The 19,848-nt window shown below is 38.9% G+C and overlaps 2 protein-coding genes across 2 annotated transcripts in view; both read left to right on the top strand.

Annotated features, from left to right (window-relative positions):
• Positions 1-9,787: 9,787 nt before the first annotated feature.
• On the top strand, positions 9,788-16,665 carry hoxd4a (homeobox D4a; the record flags this gene model as incomplete). Its single annotated transcript, XM_014001421.1, is given in 2 exon segments — positions 9,788-11,079; positions 11,474-16,665. Coding segments are annotated over 2 exon segments (921 nt in total). The 3' UTR covers positions 11,773-16,665.
• A 91-nt stretch (positions 16,666-16,756) lies between these two features.
• hoxd3a (homeobox D3a) overlaps positions 16,757-19,848 on the top strand; it is a gene marked incomplete in the record, with an annotated part of 5,794 nt that continues 2,702 nt past the window's right edge. Inside the window, 1 exon segment of the mRNA XM_014001420.1 lies at positions 16,757-18,656.

The following is a 19,848-nucleotide window of genomic DNA, read 5'->3' on the forward strand; positions in this document are numbered from 1 at the left end:
ACTTTTTTTCCAAGCGAATATTTTCCCCACCAAAAATGTTCCCCTAAGGCGCTGTTTTCTAGTTTTTCCGGGGGAAAAAAGCAATTTCAAAATAAAATACCTCAAATTTGTATGTTTTATTTTTTTAATTCAGCTAATTTAAATGTGGGGTAATAAAGTGCATTAATGATTGGAAGACGTCTTCCAATTTATTGTCCGACCTGCGGCAACAATTACTTTAAAGCAGGAAGACACTTGGTCCAATAAAGCTATGGAAATGACCAGACGTCTGGCTTAAATTAGTTTATGGACCTGGCCAGTAATTACACCCCCCACCTCACCTCCTCTTCTTGTGGCGTTTGTGTCTGTTGCTGACAAACAGAAAGTATAGACACTTTTGTCCACAGGGTGTCTGGTCGATGAATTGTTTTAGAGGAAATCACCCCTATGCTTAATGGTCAGGTTTATTCTGAACTTCCAACTAATGGGGGAAAAAATCCCTTTGACTGATAAACATGGCTTCCTGTGTTTACATCACGTGTTGGACTTGTAATCGAACAAACTTGCTGAGGTGTTTCGCAACAAAACAACTAAAACTGGGCGAAAGGCCTTTAAAATCTCGTTACAATTTCTTTATTTCCATAGGCGAATCTTTGAAGATCGATGAGCGCTAGGGGGCGATGTTGCTCTTCAGTTGATAGTTGCAGCAACTGAACCGAAGCAAAGACAAGGAAACAACATGAAACTTTTTTCCATCCTCATTGTGTCCAGAGATTTAAATGTCCAACATCTTTCATGAGCTGGTTTAATAAATGAGCGCCTGGTCTGTATTTTAAATTGCAGCTGAGCTCAGGGTTTTAACAGCTCCAAGGCCGCCATGTTTAAAGGGTGTGACGCACATTTTGCACAAAGAGGCATCAGATTTTTTAGTCAGGAAGGAAAACAACAACAGCTTCTTGTTGCTAACATACATTTTGATTTGAATGTCAATATGAYATCCTAAACTACATCGAATGTGTTTGGCACATTTTATTTCCCATTACGCAAAATTAAAATAAAATGTAATAAACTTCTGTGCTTTGGCTAAATGATACTTTAAAAAACTGATGGATTTGGGAGTTTATGTTAAATTTTGTGTGAACAAGTATTGTCTACATTATAAATCACTAGTATTTAGAATACTAAATCAGAGAAAAAATATCAAATTACACTTTTTTTCCAAACAAGCTAGTTTTATTGGTTCGCTGCTATTTTTTTTTAAATTGCGCACGACTGGAAAGGCTGCAGCAGTTTGACGCATCGGCCTGTAAGCAGAGCAGACCATGCGGCTGCTTTGTTTCTGGGGCGACACGAAACCATTTCAAGCAAGTCATGAGAATAAAAGTTCAAATTAAACACTGCGGCAGCCGAGAGCGCAGTTCAAAGCAGAATTTTATTTAAAAAAAATACATTAGAAGTCATGTTAAATTGATTATTTGGGTCTGTTTTGCTGCGTCGGAGTTCGCGGGTGAAAAAGGCTTTGATGATGATTAGAAAACGATTGTTCAGGTTATTATTATTTTTTTATTTGTGACCACATGATTAGATTATGGGCTCACAATATGATGGCTGCAGTTTTTTTCTTTAACTCGTTGAACCTGGAGCATAAAGAGAGCAGATCTGTTCAAAAACCTCTGTTTCTAATGAAGTTAAGTCTGTATTGTACATATTTTTTGTTAATGCCCCCAACGTTTCAGCTCGATAGAGGGAACTTGTTGTCATCACGAGCCTTTTCACTCACCTATGGGGGGTCAGTGTGCTCATTAGCTTCAGCCCTGTCAGGTTTGATCAATTCTCCACACACTTTAGGGGATGTTATTTCTGTCAAGGCTGCATGTAGGCCAAGATTCTGACCAGGACAAAAAAAAGCTTGACTAAGGTTTGAGGTTTTCAACATTATTAAGTTTAATGAAGATAAAAAATGGGTGTCCAATAAAAAAGAGGAAACCATTTGTTATAAAACCCAACATCTACAATTTAGGTGTTATTCTGCACATTCTGTTTTAACACATATTAAAACAATGATTTGATTAAAATCACTTTAAGTAGCATTCCCTGTTTCACCATATATTTTAAATGTTTTAGCCGAAAAACGCAATTTTAGGTAATTAACAACATGCTGTAACCTTATTAAAATGTTTGCAAATGAGCTCCTGACAGCATAAATGAAACCTATTCGAAATGATGAAAGAAAACAAACAACAAKCTGCCTGATTTGGTTCAGATTGTTGCCCTGTGACGCACAAAAGCCCATTTAAACCAGCTGTAGTGTTTGTTCATTAAAAAATGTCCAAACGGTGAGAGAGCACGCGCTCTGAGAGGAAATGTAACACATTGGCCAAAGCTGGGAAATGCACAAAAAACATAAATGCGGATGAATACAGAGAAACAACCGCGGAGGGATACACATGGCGTCATGGAGCATCATGGAGGCGTCGAGTCTCAGAATCTGTCATTAAATCCAACAAAACTCTAATAATTATTGATTTTTGTTGAATAGTTTTGGTGAAAAAATGTAACCTAACGAATTAAATACTTTTCTAAATTCGCCAAATATTATTGTACAATTTGTTATTTACGCATGGCCCCCTCTCTCGTTTTAATTCTTSTTTCATTATGTTCTTATTAATAATCTTGGCTATAAATATTAATGGTACCACCGTGTTTTGAGTCTTTAAAAGCCTGGCTAAAAGTGAAGCTTTAAAGCAGAGAACATGTTCTCAGTGTGATGTTAAAGCCCGTTAAATGCGTAAAGGCACGTGCCGCGGCTTGTCATGCTGACAACATGTGTCCTATTAACACAAGTTGTATTTTTACACACTCAGCCTCTTAATACGTGTTTGCTATAAAAAAAAACACCAGAGTGTAAACATACACTGAACATCCAATTTGTCCCTAAATAATGGAGAGGAAAATAAATAATCCTCATGATTTTTAACAGTTTATTTGATAATTTTATCCAAACGAAACAAAGGCCTCTGCGAAGGATTTCTACAAGCCATCACCTCTGKGATGCAGACAAACCACTGCTGCCTAAAAATCACCATGTCACGTGACTTTCACTGCTTTTTTGATTGGGCAGGCATTTTTACGCACGCGTCAGAATGCTTTTATTAAACAAGGATGCTGAAGGACACCAATTCTTACCAGCATTTAATCAGACACACAAAAGCCAGTTTCCAAAACATGTTTTTTTCTTTTTATAAGCTGATGTTGTTTTCTCAAACTAATTCGGTYGCACGGTTGCAATGAAGAGGAAAAMTCGTTCASCAGGCCCRAGAATTACCAAATGCCGAGCCGTAAAGTGATCAGCACTTTTTATTATCCTTCTAAGTGTTCAGTGGTGTTGGAGCCGTTTCACCAAACAACCCCTACACCCATCAGCGCCGACTGTTTAACAGTGTAACCACACATTAAAACTAAAGGCAGTAAACATCGTTTCCTCTTTAACACTTAAAAATGTGTCAGATTCCGTCGAATAAACTCATTAAAGTTTTAAGGATGAATAAATATTCAATTCAAAAGTACTTTGAACACAGGAGCAGAAAAACATGTGGGAGTACACATTTTTCCACATATTAGAACGCAAATAAATGTTATATTTATCAGTGCTGCAATTAATGAATTTGATATAATTAGCCCATCACGTGTTAAAATGTAAAGAAACTTAATATACCTTTGAATATGTATTTTATAAATAAATCAGACACCGGGAAGGATGAGGTTATTTCGAAGTTGAAAAGTCCAAAAAAAAAAAAGAAAGCAGAAACTAGTTTATTTAGACGCGTGTGACGTCATTGTTTCTAAATGAATACATTTTGCTGCAAGGGTTCTCCAAAATAAGATCTGGACCTCGAAGTCAGGATCTGCAGATATATTATTTTCAAAATAAAAACAGAAATAAATTTGCCGCCATCATTTTGTGGGTTCCAACAAATTAGGAACGAATTAGTTACTGGGTCAATCAGTTCTCTGTAACATTAGTGATCATAATATAAAATTAAAAACCACTTACGGAGGACAAACGATAATTTTGCGCAAAGAGCACCAGGTATCATGTTTCTACAAGGCATCAAATCCCAACACAGACATGTGAAAAGCCCGTTCAACACACAGGAAACTCAGAGCCCTGGCCTGACAGTAAACCGCGCGGTGCTGACTCCTGCTGCCACCAGATGAACCAGAATGACATGAAGGAAATTCCCTTTTTTTGCTGCTGACACAAACGCTCACATGTTGAGAGCTGCGGCTGCATTATTTAGCCTTCAACTGTTGAAAGCATCAAAACGTTTCACATTGTAATTTCATTCTCTGCGATTTAGTTCCTTTTTTTTTCTTTTTGTTTTATGAAAAACAGCTGCGAAGACAGAGCGCGCCGAGGGAGAGAAACACCACAATGTGAAAATGACGCACAAACAGGCCTACATCTTCTTCTTCCTTTTCTTATGCTTATTCTTCTTATTGTTGTTAGTTTAACACTAACTGTGCGTCATTTGGTCATTTTCACAGAAAACAAACTTATTTTTTTATTTTTTATTTTGTACTTTATTTAGAAGCTGTTTGAAATGCAGATTTCATTCTAGTGTCATAAAAACATTTTTAGGCGCTTCCAAAAATAAAACCACCGAATTTTAACAAATTATGTTTCCATTAATAAAACAACTCAAGATTTGCAGATTATTTGGGAAATTAACTTTATTTTTAGTCATCTGAAAATTAAAATGTTTTAACTGTTGTGTGTGTTTTTAATTTAATTTAATTTTTGTTTAGTTTTAAGGAAACTAACATTTGTTGTTTGCCTCTGCAGAAACTCACATTTGATAATTCAGGATGAGAAAGTAAAAACGTTGTGGGAAGCTCTTGTTTGGAGCACATAAAGGAGGGGAGGGGGGGGGGCTTCTATTATGTGCAGAATTGCTGCAGTCCAAATTCCTTTTTGTGAAAGGGACAATTTACAGCTCGGCAATAGAGGCTTTTTATGCGCCTCCATCGCCTGTCATTGGATGCCACTGGTCATGTGTGAGAGGCAAACGTCTTCATGGCCCCCTTTTCCTGATTTTTTTTTTGCGCCCCCCACTTGCATTCTGCGTCTATATGGTGTTAAAGCAATTCGGCTCTGGTCGGCTTTCCGAGTAAAAGCGTTTCAGAAACATCCGGCCGGTGCGCATTTTGCATTTTTTTTTTTTTTTTTTTTTTTTTTTGCGTCTCTGCTCCCTTCGAGGCTCCTGGATGAGATACAGGAGAAGCGTTTCAGCTCCAGCTCTGCGCACCGAGCAGCTCCGGCCCGAGGCAGCTTTTCTCAGAAAGGAGCGCAGAAGCAAAGATCAAAGTGTGAACATGGATTATATCCAGGATATAGGTAAGATACGTCTCTTTGCGTGGATGTGTGAGCGCGCGTGTGCTCGCGTGTGCGCGTGAGCGCGTGGTGCTTGACAGCTTCCTGTTTCATTAGTCATGTAAATTAGCAGCGAGGCAGTAATTAGGTGGTTTCACGTGTTGCAAGGTGTGCTGAAATAAATTGGTTTTTTTTTTTACATTGTTGGGGGTGTTTTTGAAATACTTTTCCCGATGTTTTAGGGCTGCATGAGTGAAATAAAACATAAAATGGTCAATTATATATTTAAGCTGCATTCATGAAAGTATTTTTTATTTTAAATTAATAAAATGCTTTAAAAAGATACAGTAAAGCTAAAAATATGTATGGAATCTAAAATGTGTTTTTCATGTGAAGCAATGTTTCTTTTTTTGCAAGCCTCTCCCTCYAACGCTTGGCTTTGTCCAAACTAAAACCTTGTGCCATTTCCAAAAGGGAAAAATAATTTCACCAAGTAACGAAATATAATAAAAGTTCTTTTGTTTATTCTGCTAATGCAAAGTCTAACATGAGACTTTGAGYTCTCAGAGCTGTTTTCAGCTGCTTGGAGATGAGGCCAAACCGAACAAAGACAGTATTTCACTGCAGCCTGACAGGCAGCTGCGAAAGTATTTACAGCCTTACTGCAATGCGGCAAAATGGAGCCTGCGACACAGGAGAGAGCACAGCTTTCACTCTGTCCTTCACTTTGATAAACATGCATAACATGCATTTTAAAGAAGAGCCTATATGGTTTAATTGATGCTTTCCATGAAGGGATGCGTCTTTTTATTCCTTTTTCATAATCATTTGTTTGAACCTTTAATATTTTCTTAGATGTGAAGACAATGCTTGTGGGAAAAACTTTTTTTTATCTCAATATCAGTTTAGTTTTTGTTCAGTCAAGTTTGATGATGGATTTATTCCTTTAAAACTTGCATTTCAAATCTGAAGATCACTCCTGTAACACGATTTCTACTGCCGTGCTTCCTGCTAATTGTATTAATATATAAACGCAACACAAYAATGTATTTAATGTTTGCATTTTGCAGGCTTGCAGCACATGTGCATTCATACAGAGTTTTTATACATCTTTCTATTCAGAATGTAGCTCAACTTCACTTTCTATTTTTTAAACGAATCAACTTAAAACTTGGCTTGAGTTGGCAGAAGTACACGTTTTTTTTATCATACCTTGCCAATTCCCTTTATAAAATATGGAATTGACTTTTTTTTGACCTGCTTGAGCAGAAAAGTGGAGGCCCGTAAATATCCAGCAGGAGGCGCTGTTGCCCAACTCTCTGTCTCTTTTTAGCCCAGCAGTTCTCGCTAAGGTKGTTTCTGTGAGCCGTGATTGGTTTAGAGCCGGGTCACGTGGTTAGGTTCACCATGAGTGTTGCTTTTAAATGTTGTTCATACAGAATCTCTGTAGCATGGATATCAAATCAGTGATCACCTTCTCTGCACGGGATGAAGTCCTTTGTTGTAGGAATGTGGGTCTAATTCAACTCAGTCACCGAAATGTAGTTGATTTGACAAATAGTGCATGAGTTTTGTTAACAAAATGAAGAAAATAATAAGTTGTGTGTCCTAATGTTYATGTGAAGATGAGGCTGCAGGTAAAGATGCAGGTGAGTCAGCAGCGCCACAGTTTGCAAGGCACCAGTGAAGTTCTCAACTTTTCAGACTGGAAAAAAAATCCTTTTATGATGTAAGAAAGGTGATTTATTTCGGATTTATTCCAAGCTCAACAGAGTTAACTGCCTTYGATTTGATGACTGAAGGAAGGGGAGGGACAAACACGCTTTGCGCTCTGTGATTGGCCTGAAATGGCATCAGCCTTTACATGTGGCAGATTCACCCAGGAGACAAATTGACTTGAGCGCAAATCAGCACCGCGTGCTCTCTGTTTAGAGGCATAAGCTTTTAGTAAAAAAATAAATAAAAAAACATCTCAAGCAAACAACTCACATAAATATATTGCATAATTTCAGATCATGTGGCTTCGATTAAAATTAATGATCAGTTTAGTTTGTTGCCATGCCTGCTAATTTAACAAACTGATCAAACTTATTGTTTTTAATATGTTTTCTGTGCACTCCAAGTCACGTTTTCCAGCACTGGCTTCATTTCTCCGACTTTCCTCGGCGCGCATTAATGCAATCTGCATTATTGAGTAAGTGCAACTTTGAGGGTTATTTATGGGCCTGCGCGCTGTTGTGAATGGCTGCAAGGAAACACGTGACGCCATTAAAGTTTGTTTTATGGCCTGGGACTTGACAAGCCAAAATATAATTCTCATTGTGTATTAGTGAGCGCGTCCAGATGGGCTGGAATAGCTGTTTCCTCTACCAGGGAGCTGCTTTTCTCTGCTTCAGCATGGACACGTCGAGCGCGCAYTGCTCCGTGCGTCTCCGCGGTAAGCTGCCTTTTAATCCTCATCATTGTGCTCGTGCTATAGGGGCGTGTGTGATGTCACATGCTCACAGGCTAAAACTATTTCCTGCCTGTAAAAAAAAAGGCAAGCAATGGCGCAGCGTTAAGGGGAAAACGTTGGCTGCTGAGGAGGTTAGTCCTGTTGCTGCTGTGCGTCATGGAGGCGGTCAGTTCAACCTGTTGTCATCTTTTTGGAGGCAGGGTGWAACATTTGATCACGGGGCCTAAACTGAATCTTTAACATGTGTTTTTTTGCTGTGGTAATCAATCACTTTCAAAATATGGAATTTGTTTTTATTAATCAGCTTTAGCTTAAGTACAGAATTAATATTTTAAAAGTTGGGTTACAACTAGTCTTTTTATTTATTCCCAGAAGGCCTAAAGCGTTTGTATTACACGGTTTTTAAATGTTATTTTGCCTATCTAGGAAATCAAATTCTATTGAAGAAAAGCTTGACAATTTCTTATTATTTTGTACGAATAAATAACTGGAAATTAGATTTAAAATGTGGTGTTTTCCATCAAATGTTATTATGTCACTTTCTGATTTGAAAAGATCTTTTAAATTCACTAAAATCAGTTTGAAACTAAAGTAGAGGGCCTTTGGTTTTACACAATGTGCCAAGAAACGCTGACTTTATCTTTCTTTTGTTTGGAAACCCTCGGCTTTGACCCGTCTGAAGGACGAGCAGGAGGAGGTGAACGGCAGGTCAGGCCGTCTAATAAATAATGAAATGTGAAGTGCAAGGACGAATGCAAATCTATTTCTTATTTCAATAAATCTCATCTTGTATTTACTACCATAACGTGTTTTTTTCTAGTACTTTTAGAGTAAATTCTCAAAACTGTAATGTTTTTATCACGTGCGTAAAAATCGACTTTTCTCATTCTTTATGATCGTTTTGTGGATTTCAGCATCAACATCTCCTTTTAATGAAATTTGTATTTGTTACAACAGCATTTTTCAATCCATCTGTTCTAAAAGTCTGCCATTTTTTATTTGTAGTTTTCTTTTTATATAAAAAAAGAAAACATGTTCTTTTAGTATTGTTCCTTTTTTTAAAAAAAAAACTGCAAATAATCGAATCTGATGATTAAAAATAATTTATCTAAACTGTCCAAAAAAAGAGAAAATAGCATTTGTTAGTGAAGTGGGTTTTGTTTTGTTGAAATAATTAATCTTTTACGACCACATAGGCTTGCTTTTGTTCAGAGCATTTTAACACACTTTGGTTATTTYTTCTAACAATTTAAATGAGTGAGTTTATATAAAGGGAAGTTTGAGCGCAGGCCTCGCCAGGAGACCAAACCACGCAGCTCGGTTTAAAAAAAAAAAAAAGGAGCATGACAAGGATTTGGTCAACTTTTGCACCCTTTGAGCTGTCAGCAACAGCTAAAAATAATGAAACTTTTTTGATAGTTTTGTAAATGATTCGCTTTGACCTCGGTGGCCTTTAGCCCTCATGTTTCGGTGAGCTCAGATAAGCTCAGAATGATCCGAGCAGCTTATCTGTTCAGGAGCTTCARTGTCTCCCAAACACTGCATAAATCCCAGTTTAACTACCTTTTTTTTTTAATAGAGTTGAAAATATTTTTTGTTTGTTTTTTCTGGATGTGAACTTGGGTTCACAAAAGTCAAAAACGTTACACTTTTTTTCTCTTTTGCCTGAATTGACAAAAAGGAGCCCGAGGCAGACATGCTCACAAGATTCAGCAGATTAAATCCAAAAAACCTCAACTTTAGGAGGGTGAAAAWTTGGATTAAACCATCGAACCATTTGGAGTCATTTCGTTTGTTCACTTCAATATGTGTCTAATTCCCTGAAGTTTCTTTGATGTTTCTGTGAGCCACTTGTGTTCAGAAAAGTCAAGTGGCTTCCCGTCGTCTATATATACCCTGTAGAACCGAATTTGTGTGAAGGAACCAAAGTCACAGATTCGTTTCTAGGGGAATATATGGTCGATGAAAAGACGTCGATCCACGCATTGATTGGTGTTTTGAGGCCTGCTTGTTACAGTGAAGCTAAATCTGACAGCAGAGCATCAGAGGAGGGGGCTGTTGCCTCTGCTGCAAAGTGTTAAAGCACTTATTCAATCAAGAACATTGCTGTTTTATCTGCATTCATGGGATGAAACTCCAAAATGGATTTAGTGTTTTTTTTAAAACGTTCCTAAAAAAAAAGAACCTTCAGCTAAAACCAGCTTTTTGCTTCAGTCTCCATACATTATTGATTTCCAGAGGCTGCTGCTGGCTCCTCCTGAGACTGTTTTCTTCCACTTTTTTTTTCTCCTCCAAAAGGAGGGGAGCAGATGAAGGGATGAGATTCGTGTAACTTTTGGATGACCCCTTCTTCACAAAGACAGTGTTCATCAATTGTCCTCAGTCATTATTCGCTGCTTTTATGCCAAAGGGCTTTTTGTAGCTTTTGTTGAGTTCTCTGTTGAACACCATGCCTTCAAGACACACTATTCTAAACTCATATGTCTTTAAAAAAGTTAAGGAAAAACACTGAAACGCACCCAAATATTTGTTTTGTATACATGCATGTTTTAGTTTAAGTACTTTAGTTATTTAACCAAGAAAATGCATTTTAAAAATATTTTGGTTTTACTTTAATTCCCACAGACTCAGTGTTTGCTTTGTTTGATTATGGTGTGTCTTAATTTGGGTAAAATACATTTAGTTGTGTGTTTACTCGGGTTTGGACCAGCATCACCTCCATTGGCCGATCTGGTCACATGGTTCGCTAACTTTATTCAGTTGACACCAAGTAGGAGGGCTCTATGGAGGCAGGAAAAAAAGACAACTCGGGAAAAATTAGTATTTTTCTACCTTCAGAAATTAATGGCCATGAGTTCGTATATGGTGAACTCCAAGTATGTGGATCCCAAATTTCCTCCCTGCGAGGAATATTCGCAAAACAGCTACATCCCCGACCAGGGCTCGGACTACTACAGTCCGGCGCAGGACACCACAGACTTTCAGCACCCAGGGATCTACCCACGGTCAAACTACACGGARCAGGCGTTCAGCTGCACCACGGTGCCGGACTCCACGGTGCAGCCACGGGGTCACAACGTGCACGAAAGAACCGGCCACCACCCGGGTCATTTTGGCGCACAACAAACTGAGCAGCAGGGGCCCCCGGTCCAAGTGGCCGGTCCTCGGACTTGTGGGCAGCAGCAAAACACAAAGAGCCAAAATGGGATCCAAAGCAATAAGCAGTCTACAGTAATTTACCCCTGGATGAAGAAAGTTCATGTAACCACAGGTAAGATTTTCTTCTTTTTTTCCCCTGCCATGTCTTTATGGATCATCTGAGCCTTGTAGTTAAGAAGTCACTCAGTGGAATATTTATAGGCGTCTTTGAGAGGCCTCGACAATTACACAAGTCATAAATTTTTATAGCTCAGGAAATAGGCCGCTAGGTAAGAGCCTGGAAGCACAGATTGACCGCTAATGTTCGAAAATCTGCAGCAGACCTGCTTAAATTCGGATTATATAAAGATAAAACGCATCTTTGCGTCACTTCTTGGAAGTTTTTACGCACCGGCTGCAAACCGACCACTTCTATTGTTTCTCTGCTGCGGTTTGGCAACATTTGCTCACTTTTTTTTCTTCATTATTTTTATTTTTAATTTTTTGTTGCTGTTGTTCTCTCGCAGTGAACCCGGACTACTCGGGATCGGAACCCAAACGGTCCAGAACAGCCTACACCCGGCAGCAGGTCCTGGAGCTGGAGAAGGAGTTCCACTTCAACAGATACCTGACCCGTCGGCGGCGGATCGAGATCGCGCACACGCTCTGCCTGTCGGAGCGGCAGATCAAGATCTGGTTCCAGAACCGGCGGATGAAGTGGAAGAAGGACCACAAACTGCCCAACACGAAGGGCAGATCCGCGCCGGCCTCGGGCCATCTGCAACACATGCAGAAGGACAACCAGACTGACATCACAGCGTTATAAAAGCAGCAGGAAAAAAAATGAACATGTACAGAAAAAGAACTGACTTTTAAGCATGGACTCCTGTTTAAAGTTTTTTTTTCTTTTCTTAATTTAACAAACATGAACTGAAAACAGAGTCACAAAAACAAACCAATCTTTGTGATTGAGAGGTTTAAGTTTCCCCGAAAAACAGAAAAAAATACTCGTTTTTATTTCTATTTTTATTTTACCAGTTTATTTTTTTAATTTTATTTTTAGCATTAATTCGGATTTGCATTTTAAAGCAAGCATCGGACATTTTTGTCTAAATTAAACATTTTTACATTTTCCCAACAAAGAGGAAATTCGTTGAAATTTTTCAAATATTATCCAGTTTTTTCTCCTATTAAACGCACAATAAAGGTACTTGAAGGACGCTCTTTTTCCTGCATTAATACTTCTCAACCTTGTATTTTTTTTTGTTTGCGAGTTGCAAAAAAAAAATAGAAAAACTTTTTTTTGTGTGATTTGTATATTTTAACTTATTTTGTACAAAAATAAATAGCTTTGAATTTTTTTCTTATAGCCTGAGAATTATCTCCACATACATTCCTGCGGGGCCCTTATAAATCTCCCCTCTCTGACACCTTTGTAAACATTTTCAGAGCTTCCCTCGTGCTATTTGAGACCCTCATATATTCTTCACAGATCCTGCATGGCACCAAATTTCTGTCGGGTTGTTTCTCCTCAGACACAAATCCTGAATATTTACGAGTATGATTGTTTATTTTTTTGTGTTTCCTTGATATTTATTTGTTCCAAAAAAAACGTGTACATTTATGCGCACAGCACACATTTTTTAATTAAAATACAAACAAATTATTCGTTAAACTTTTATTATTCCAAATATAAATATATATGTTCAAACCATTGTGCATTATCAGCATGGGTTTCTACAACGTTTTAGTTTGGTTTATTTGGAATTTCTTTTTGTTTATCTCTCTTTTTTTTTGAGGGACTGAGGGAGGGAGGTCCTTTCACGCCACGTCTCAAGACTTTTTTTTTTTTGTTTTTGTTTTATATCGTCATTGTCCTCGGACAAAAAGAAAAAAAAAAAGAAAGAAAAAAGAAAGCCAAGAAGCTGTTCCAGTTTGAGGAGGTCTCCTCTCTAAAGTCTTGAGAAAGCTGAAAAGGTATTTCAACCGAAGGTCGACAAAAGCAGCAGAGGCAGGTTCATCCAGGGGACACATTTCAGCCGCAAGGACTGACCCCAGCACCCCCCCCTGACCCGCCGGACAAGCAGCATTTTCTCTCCCAGGCGCTCCTCATCTTGCTTTGGAGCAGTGAGAGAGTTGGACTCTTTAAAGAAAAAGTTAAAGCTCTTTCACTCACACAATTCCACTGTTTTACATGTATGTTTTTTGTTTAGTATTTATGCCCCCCGAGGAAGTTCCAGCAGCATTGGTCTCCTCCTATCAACACGCAGTCTTTTTGTTTGTCCTGTTCAGATTTTTGTACGTGTTTTTTTTTAAACTTGTACGGAGCATTGAGATGTGAGAAGTATATGGAACAAAAAATAAAAAAAAATAAAAGATTTCTACTGATTATTCATTTTGAACGTTTGCGTAAAGGCGTTTTCTCCTGAGTGTTCATTTTCTTCACGGAATCATTTCATTTCCTCTTCAAAGCAGTCAGGTATGTATAATTTTCTCACACATTATTTTGTTTATTTAATTTTATTTTTGATTGATTGGTAGAGTGTTGAGTGGTTTTGCCGAATTTTCCACTTTGGTGGACAAAATCGCAAACACGCACAGCTGAAAAATCGCAAATCGACCAAATGCGCACCGAAAAAAAGCGAAAAAGGCCAGAAAATATACAACAAACAGCCTTAACATGTGCATTTATTGAATAATTGTAAATACGAAATATATGAAAATTAGATATCGTTGGGGGAAATTATAGGAAAGAAAACTGAGCTTTTATTCTGTGTGAAAACTATCACTTAGTTGTTATAAATGGGAGCGCATGTCGTGCGTAAAAACGTCTTTTGTTAATTGGATATATTCCTTCTCATATTAGCCTATAATAAAAAAAATAGCGGTTCCATGATTTTTCACTGCAAAATTACCACCCACATTTACTTTAATGTCTTTAAAAGCCTAAAACAAACCAGATATAAACTTTTTTCGGGGTGGCTGGTTCCTCTCCAGAACCAAAATAAGGTTCACGTGAGCTGATAAAACGCAACACGCTGTTATAGAGCTTAATACCACCTCAGGGTGCAGTATAGAGTCTTCAAACTAAAGTTAATATCAAATCCTTACTCAAGCTGTGGCTTTTATTGAGGACGACTCTCTGCAGCACTGACCTCCGACCCCCTCCACGCTACAGAACCAAGCCTGATCCAAACAAAGAGGGACAGAAAGGGACATGTGGAAAGACAATCTGCAGTCAGTCAGTCAGGTTTTTTTTGTTGCATCCCTCAGGACGGCTGCTCGACCGCGCCACCGAGCGCGCACGCGGACCCTTTAACGTGCGTGCTCATGCATTTTTGAAGAGATGTGTGAAACATGAGCACGTGTCACATAGATTCAGACGGAAGCAGAAACAAAATGATGCTTCCAATCCACCATCCTGTCAAACACGATCTGCACAAAGATGCAACAAAACCAGAGGAGGTGGATGAGGAGGGGGGAGGAAGGGGCAACTAATAAGCATTACTAGCCCTTTAAGTTAATAAATTGTTGCTTTTGCGCGCGAAACGCGCGTGTTTGTGTGTTTCCTGTTTACGGTGATAACGCTGTGGAATAAAAATAAATAAATAAATAAAAAACAAACAATTTAAAATGAAGGCTGTATTCTCTGTTATCAGGTCAGAGCAGCTCCACAGCGCGCGCAGCCACACTGACCTACATGTCTGAGCAGCAATAAATGGGAGCCAAAGGCAGTGCCATTCTCAATGACACACCCGGTGCAGGAATACAACGTTCGCTGCTCTCCATCCGGCCATATTTGATTTCCAGCTGTTTTTTTTCCAGCAGAAGCCTCTCTCCGAGCCAGACAACCAACCAGCCAACCAACTAACCCCCCCTCCTTCTTATAAGACATATTAAAGTGCGCTGTCTGCATTCAGAGATATAATCCAGAGACTATACCACTCCGCGCTCTATGCCCGACCACGTGATTGTCTAAATAATTAATGCAGCACGTCCCCCTAGAAACACGGCGTCGTCATTAATCGCAAGGACTCTATCAGAGTTGAAAACTGAAGAGATCCCCCCCCACCCCAAGAAAATAATATCCGATTTCTCGGCGCGACAGTAAAAAAGCTGCACGTCTGAACCGATGGATGCTCGGGTAGGTAAATATTTCAGCATTTTTCATGTTGCCCGAGCTGGTAAATGACGATATCAAATGTCGTGATGTTTGATGAATTGCTCCGTGTGATGTGTGCGCTCTGGGTAGGATTGTGGCAAGCTGGTGGCTTGTACGCCGCAGTACGCATGTCCTTTGTTATTATTGTTTTTATTATTTAAACAGAAAGGAATTTGCAATTTTTTACTCGTGAGTATATGAAAGGATTGATAGGTGTAACAGTAATGGCACTGATATGTATTTATGGATGCTCGCTGTAACGGTTGGCCCTCACAAGTGGGCCAATTTATCACTTTTTAAATAATGTTTTAAATCGGGGTTTTAATAATTGTGCAGAAAAAATAGCAAATCTGCAGTTTTATTAAAGGCAGCTAAAAATTAAAAAGGCAGCTTTGATTAAATTCCCTTTGCGTCTTTTCGACAGAGGCTTTTTTTTATTTTCTTAGCAAAAAAGAGAGAGGGGGGAGATGATTTGATTTTGATTTCTTAGAAGTGCTGGAAGTTTGGGCAGCCTGACAGTTCTGCCTCCTTGTAAATCACTCTCAGTAATTCCTTAAAGGGTGCGAGGCTGCAGGGGGGCCGGGCGAAAACTGTAAATCTTTCACTTTTATTACCTCTCTGAACATATGCTGCGACGCTACCAGTCCTGCATCCTTTTTACTCCCCTCTTCCCTCAAGATAACCCCCACAAGCACTGAAGCAGCCGACCTCTTCCTGCGGATCCATGAACAAGAAAGAAATTTTTTTGCAAATGCAGGCGGCACGCTCTTTCTTGCSTATCTGCTTTTTCTTCTTCTTTTGAGGATTTATTGTTTTTTAAACATCGCCATTATTTGATGAAGCCTGTGATTGATGCAGAAAACAATAGCAGCCATGACTGTGTGTCTCTTTGTGTTMTACAGCAAGGTGTGCAGGCAGACACAAAACAAACGCAGGATGATAATGTGCTTTATTTGAATACAATCCATGCCCAGCTGCAAGGAAAAAAAAACACCCACACGTCATTTATTTCATAAATCATTTTTAAACGATATTCCAACCAGGAAATGCTTTTTTTCACAAGCTCAAAACACACACTTGGACACGATGCGTAAAAGGCTCAGTTTGTGCGTTTTATTGCGGTAATTCCTGCTTGTTTTAGTTTACTCAYAAATCTCCAAATTTGATGAAGAGTTTGAGCCTTTTTTTTAGCATGAAAGTATCATTTTATACGCATGCATTGCATAAAGATGCTGCAGTCAGAGCACAGTGATGGTGGCTAAACATGCGTAAATGTGCTTTATTAATATCCACCCCCCCTACCCATAAAGAAAAAGCATGTGTGCGTAAATGCTGGAGAGGAGACAAGTAGGAATCCCGAGGAAGGAAGTAGGAATGAGGAACATTTCCACAATCACACAGAGCTGCAGACGAGGACATAAACGCCACCCTTTATCAAAAATGGACCGGTGAGGCTGAGGAGGAGAACCGTCACGTGAACAAATATGCTTCTATCTAAAGGCAGTGCCTTGATTTGTCATCATAAAGCTTCCGAATCACCCACCTAAAAAAAAAAAATCCAAATGCAATGGCTGCAATTCTACACAGGCCTCTGTATTCCAGTGTTTGATTGATTGCCAGCGATTTTTTTTCTTCTTCTTCTTCTCCTCTGGAATAAGGATACCTTGTTCGCTTTTTATTGGTAGCTGAACGCGAGTCCTTCCATTCTTTCGGGAATTCTGTCTCCACTGGTGTATGGAAATGTCTGAAAAACAGCAAGATCAGGTTTAAGACAGCGGCTGTCCGCAGACAAAAGAAGGCGAAGGATTTATTCTTACATAGAGGCTGCGTGGAAACAGGAAGTGAGAGGAAAGACCGCTTTATGATGAATTGATTCGCAGGTAAGCGAACTGCACGGCACAAAGCAACCTTTAACCACGGGTTAATGCAATGCAAGGAAATATATTAGGCTTCAATCCCATCTGAGGAGGGCACGCTCGTGAATGTGTTGGATGTGGAGCTGCGCATTTACGCTTATCCATTCAAATTTCATCGACACTGAACTTGTTTTTTTCTTCGTTTTTGAAAAAAAATAAACGGCTCAGAAGAGGAAGAAGGAGTGAAACTTTTTTTTTTATTTTTCTGTTTTTGACTCCTGGATCGTAAATCACATTAATTTGTTGTCTTATCGTCACACTGGCGTTGCTGTGATTTATGTGGTTTCTACCATATGGCTTTGTTAGCCCGCAACATTATATTATACACATATAAATTCATGYGTGGGGATTTACTGGACTAAATGAAGAGTAACATTACAGGGAAATAACTCAGTTTTATTTCTAAATAAATGGTGTTAATAACCACTTAAATTATTACTATTTTCCTTCTTTTTAAGAGCAAACATCCGGTTTGAATTTTTTTATATTTAAACATTTTTGCTCACTTTCATGTAACTGTTTTAATTTGTGAATATTTTTATCCCTCCTTTTGAGTGTTTAATCTCAAGGCTTGAAAATTTAAACATTAAATTTATAGCAATTATGCTGCAAAAATAAATTGAGTATTTTCCTCAGCAAACAGACATCATATGATTACTCTTTTTGGTGCCCTCAAAGAAATAATTGTGAAATATTTTAATCTAATCTCTAACAATACGAGTTGTTTTATATATATGTATATTCTAAACAGAGTTTGAAGGCTTGAAGTCATGCTGGAGGAACGACTCCGTGGGATAATAACCCTCCACTTTGAGTCCCGAGCCTTTGTGTGGACCAAACTCACCGTGACAGCGCGTAGGCGGAAAACACAGCGGTGTGAAAAGGGAAGCTTGTCTGCTACCAGAATCTCAGTGTGCTCAACAGCAACTGGAGGCGCAGATTAGCTCCTAAATAATCCACATCACTCCAAAAAAAGAAACCTTATATATAACGACCAAACATCCTGAAATACAAAGAAGATATTTTTTTACTCCGTTTGTGGGGGAAAAAAATGAGAAAAAAATCTAAGGTTTTGATTTCTGTCCGTGGAGCGTCTCCTCTCACCTCTGCAGAGTTGAGTGGTCTGTTCTGGGTTGAGACTTTAAACTGAAGCTAAAAAGGGAAAAAAAGAAGAAGAAAATGCTCGTTGTTCATTAAACTTTGGCTTAATGCAAAATGACCTGCAGGTCACCTGAAAACAGCTTATGGCTGCTRGATGCTCGGCCTGGCTCTTTGTGTGAAAGTGCACATGTAGGACTTTTTATTCATTCTCAAGGAACTGAAAGCAACATCTTTGGAAAAAAAAAACTCAGGAGGTCCTTGCAGAAAAAAAATATTTTTTTAAAAAGGGATTTGTATTGGAACATTTTTTTCAGAGTATAATATAAGATGAAAAATATATAAATTCAATAATAGCAGGAATGTGGTTATTTAGGTTAATATTTTAAATTCAGCTTCACATTAGAGGTTTGTGAGGAAAAACGCAACAAATGAAAAAAAAAACATTTTATTTACTTGTATTTTTTATTCTAGGTCGAGATGGAGGCAGTGATGAATGTGTGAGGGATATAAAAAAGACCTGCACAGATTTCGGTGAGTAACACATCTTTAATAATAATAATAATAATAATAATAATAAAGCTCACAACGCAGATGAGTGCTAACAAGGCGACAGGGGCTGATCCGTTATTAGGCTGCATATTTACGCTCCCAGTGTTTCACAGGAGGCTTAAATCACCAAAAGTAGCATGAAGAATGGCCTCAACTTTCTCAGTGCGCGTATTTCTTTACGCAGGGCCAGAGTCCAATTTCGATGCCCGCCACCCCCCTTATTTTTTTAGCTTCGCCTGGATTAAATCCATTGAGTGATAAAACGTTTTTTGTGTGAGGAGGAATAATCCATCATGTTTGCAGTCATCAGCATAAATAAAAAAAAATGTATTTTTTGGAAACGCCATAATTGTATCCAAAAGATGCGCCATCGGGATGAAAAAAACAACCCAAAATCAGCTCCGTTTTTCCTCCTCTCTGTGTTTAAGCTGCAGACTCGCCCCTCAGCCAGGATGGAGGCTTGTTTTATAAACCCAGAAGTCGCCCAGTATGAAATTCTTGGCCCTTGCCTTCCTCCTACGCTCATAGTTTTACACCTCTCACGGCTTCTGAGGGTCTTGAGGAGTGTTTTGCTTTTCATTCCTCTCTGAGGCCGTTTTTACAACCAGAACATTTGCGGTCATAAATTCTGCCCGCGGTCCACACTGACAGGTGCAATTGTTATGCACGGCGCGAGCTGCGTCTCCTGAAGCCACCAACATCCAGAGCAGGGCTGCGTGTGGCTTTGATATTTGTGTTTCAGCTTTGGTTAAAACGTTATCCCAAATCCAGTTCATCTAGATTTTTATTTATTTGTTTGTCTGTTTTTTTTTTTTTCAGGTTTGTTGTCTTGATTTTTAGGGAATATTTTGCGCAAGAAGACAAACGATCAATCATAAATGTAAAAGGATGAAGATTATAGAAGGAGGCCAGTGAAATGTTTAACACTGGGAGCACTTTGGCGCGCACGCTCACTCGTGCACGCTCACGCAAAACCTTCTCTTTATCAATCTGAAAGAGCAGAAACGCGGGTTCTTGCATGCGTAAAAAAATGGATCTAAACGCGTGTGCGCGGGAACCATCACTGCACGGTGGGCTTTGTGAGGCTGGTGACTACTGAAAAGGGCATTGTGTGTGTATGTGTGTGTGTGTGTGTGTGTGTGTGTGTGTGTGTGAGAGAGAGAGAGAGAGAGAG

The sequence above is a fragment of the Austrofundulus limnaeus genome, unplaced genomic scaffold (assembly GCF_001266775.1).
Source record: "Austrofundulus limnaeus strain Quisiro unplaced genomic scaffold, Austrofundulus_limnaeus-1.0 Scaffold9, whole genome shotgun sequence".
In the NCBI taxonomy this organism is placed as follows: domain Eukaryota; kingdom Metazoa; phylum Chordata; class Actinopteri; order Cyprinodontiformes; family Rivulidae; genus Austrofundulus; species Austrofundulus limnaeus.